Source organism: Loxodonta africana, chromosome X (genome assembly GCF_030014295.1).
Source record: "Loxodonta africana isolate mLoxAfr1 chromosome X, mLoxAfr1.hap2, whole genome shotgun sequence".
In the NCBI taxonomy this organism is placed as follows: Eukaryota; Metazoa; Chordata; class Mammalia; order Proboscidea; family Elephantidae; genus Loxodonta; species Loxodonta africana.
Window position 1 is genome coordinate 29,910,758 of NC_087369.1, and position 2,754 is coordinate 29,913,511.

Sequence of the window (2,754 nt, forward strand, 5' to 3'; positions counted from 1 at the left end):
TGATTTGCAGAAAGTATTTTTTGTAGCTCAGGAAGTCACCAACTGTGAGTACCTTAGCTAATCTTTCACTGCTTTTGCACATTTCTTTTTTCATACCATACATTCAAGCGGCGCAATAAGAGATGTTTTACCTCAAGGAGAGTCACTTTTGCTGACGGTGCTCTCATAAGAATGTTTTCCAAAGTGCAATATGTCTCAGTTTTCAGAAAAGCAGAACACACTGCTGCTCATTAGTGTATGACGCCCCAGGGTGAGACACTGGGCCTGGAACCTTGGGTGAGGTAGCAACGGGTACCGCGAGGTGCGAAATGGGAAGAAGCCTTCTGAGCCTCAGGGCCTCCCGTACTTATATGAGCCTCTTGGGCTTCCGTACTGATAACGGTTTTGCCGCCATTCCCTTCCCCCCTTTGGCCTACTCTGTTGGCGTCTCTTTGCCGCTAAGCCTCTCTCTGCCTCACAGGCTCACTTACCTTCAAAGACTCAGCTTTTTCCGACTCGAGACCAGTCTGCAAACATCAGTCAAGATGTCCGGCACAGAGAGCAGTACAGATGGCCTAGGCGACTTAGTGAACAGAAGCCTGTCCGGCAGCCTAGAGGAGAGGTCTGGAGCAGAGGCCGGGACAGAGAGGTCCTCAGACGCTGAAATGGAGGCCTCAGAATCGAGCTTGAGATCGCCCAGAGATGCTGATGGTGCCGGAGATGGAAGTGACACCAACCACACCAGCACAGAAAATACAAGTGAAGACACCGACTCTGAAAGCATGGAGGACGTTGACAGTTTACTCATGGATCTTGAAAACCGATTGCATCGCCGCTTAGAAGAAGAGGAGGAAGAGGAGGAGGAAGAAGAGGAGGAGGATGAAGAAGAAGGTGAACACCTGCCCCAGGTATGTGTGCAGTGCAGTGGGGCCAACCGTGCACAGTATTTATCAGAGCAAAATCAGGCCCTGGAGGCGTGGGTGTCCTCCGAGACATCAGCCCTGCCCCGACCTCGCTGGCATGTCCTTACTGCCCTTCGGGAGCGGCAGCTGGGTTCAAGTGCCCGCTTTGTATATGAGGCCTGTGGGGCAAGAATCTTTGTGCAGCGTTTCCACCTGCAGTACGAGCTTGCGGGCCATATTGGCTGTGTCAATACCGTGCACTTTAACCAGCGTGGCACCTGGCTGGCCAGTGCCAGTGATGACCTGAGGGTGATGGTGTGGGATTGGGCGCGAGGGCAGCCGCTACTGAACTTTTCGAGTGGCCACAAAAGTAACGTCTTTCAGGCCAAGTTCCTCCCCAATTGTGGTGATGCCACCCTGGCCATGTGTTCCCGTGATGGGCAAGTACGTATAGCAGAGCTGTCTGATGCACCATACTGCAAGAATACCAAGCGTGTGGCCCAGCATAGGGGAGCCTCCCACAAGTTGGCCCTAGAGCCAGACTCCCCCTTTAAGTTCTTAACTTCAGGCGAAGATGCAGTTGTCTTTGCCATTGACCTCAGACAAGGCCGGCCGGCTTCAAAAGTGGTGGTAACAAAAGAGAGGGAGAGGAAAGTGGGGCTGTATACAATCTATGTGAATCCTGCCAACATTCACCAGTTTGCAGTGGGTGGACGAGATCAGTTTGTAAGAATTTATGACCAGAGAAAAATTAACCAAGATGAGAATAATGGCGTGCTCAAGAAATTTTGTCCTTATCACTTGATAAACAGTGACACCAGGACAAACATTACCTGCCTTGTGTATAGCCACGATGGCACAGAGCTCCTTGTTAGTTACAATGATGAAGATATATATCTCTTCAACTCCTCTCATAATGATGGAGCCCAGTATGTTAAGAGATATAAGGGGCACAGAAATAGTGCCACAGTGAAAGGTGTCAACTTCTATGGTCCCAAAAGTGAGTTTGTAATGAGTGGTAGTGATTGTGGGCACATCTTCTTCTGGGAGAAGTCATCCTGCCAGATCATTCAGTTCATGGAAGGGGACGTGGCAGGTTCAGTAAACTGCCTTGAGCCCCACCCTTACCTACCTGTGATGGCAAGCTGTGGCCTAGACCATGATGTCAAGATCTGGGCACCCACAGCTGAAGCACCCACTGAGCTTACCGGTTTAAAGAACGTGATGAAGCAGAACAAGCTGGAACGAGATGAAGATAGCTCGCACCACACTGACCTGTTCGACAGCCGCATGCTCTGGTTCCTCATGCGTCACATGTCAGAGAGAAGTTATCGCCGGCCCTGGGGACCTGCTGGAGCTGGAGCTGGAGCTGGAGCTGGAGCTGGAGCCAGAGCTGCAGACCTGGATGACTCAGATACATCCGATGAAGAGGGGAGCCGAGACCGTGTGCAGTGCCTGCCATCCTGAAGACAGCGTACCCTCTTCGGCTAGACGTCACCTCAGTAGATTCTACTTTGAAATTTAGCTTGACTAACAGTTATTTTCCTTTTGTCTTCTATCTGTTTTCTGCAAGTTATATTAAAAACCAGCTCTTCCGGCTCTGCTCCTTCTTCTCTACCTCCCTTCCTTCCTTATGTTCTTCCTCCCTCATTCTTTTCCTCTCTCTTGGTTTCTTTACTCGTTATCCTTACACAAATGTTTAAGCAATTTATTGATGCCATTTTTCCCCTTGCCTATTCTCTTATGGTTGACTTCTAAAGTTTAGTAATTCTGATGAAAAATTTAAAGCTTTATTGGATCTATCTTTTCTGACACTCTGGAAGCTATTAGCTTTTTTATTCATCTTTAACAGTTTATTTTAAAGGTCAGGTTC

At 49.1% G+C, this 2,754-nt stretch overlaps 1 protein-coding gene across 1 annotated transcript; it reads left to right on the top strand.

Moving 5' to 3' along the window:
- The first annotated feature begins 420 nt into the window (after positions 1–420).
- On the top strand, positions 421–2,348 carry LOC100677005 (DDB1- and CUL4-associated factor 8-like). Its single transcript, XM_064278407.1, has one exon. The coding sequence runs from the start codon at positions 525–527 to the stop codon at positions 2,346–2,348; it is 1,824 nt and encodes a 607-aa protein (XP_064134477.1). The 5' UTR covers positions 421–524.
- Positions 2,349–2,754: the final 406 nt, after the last annotated feature.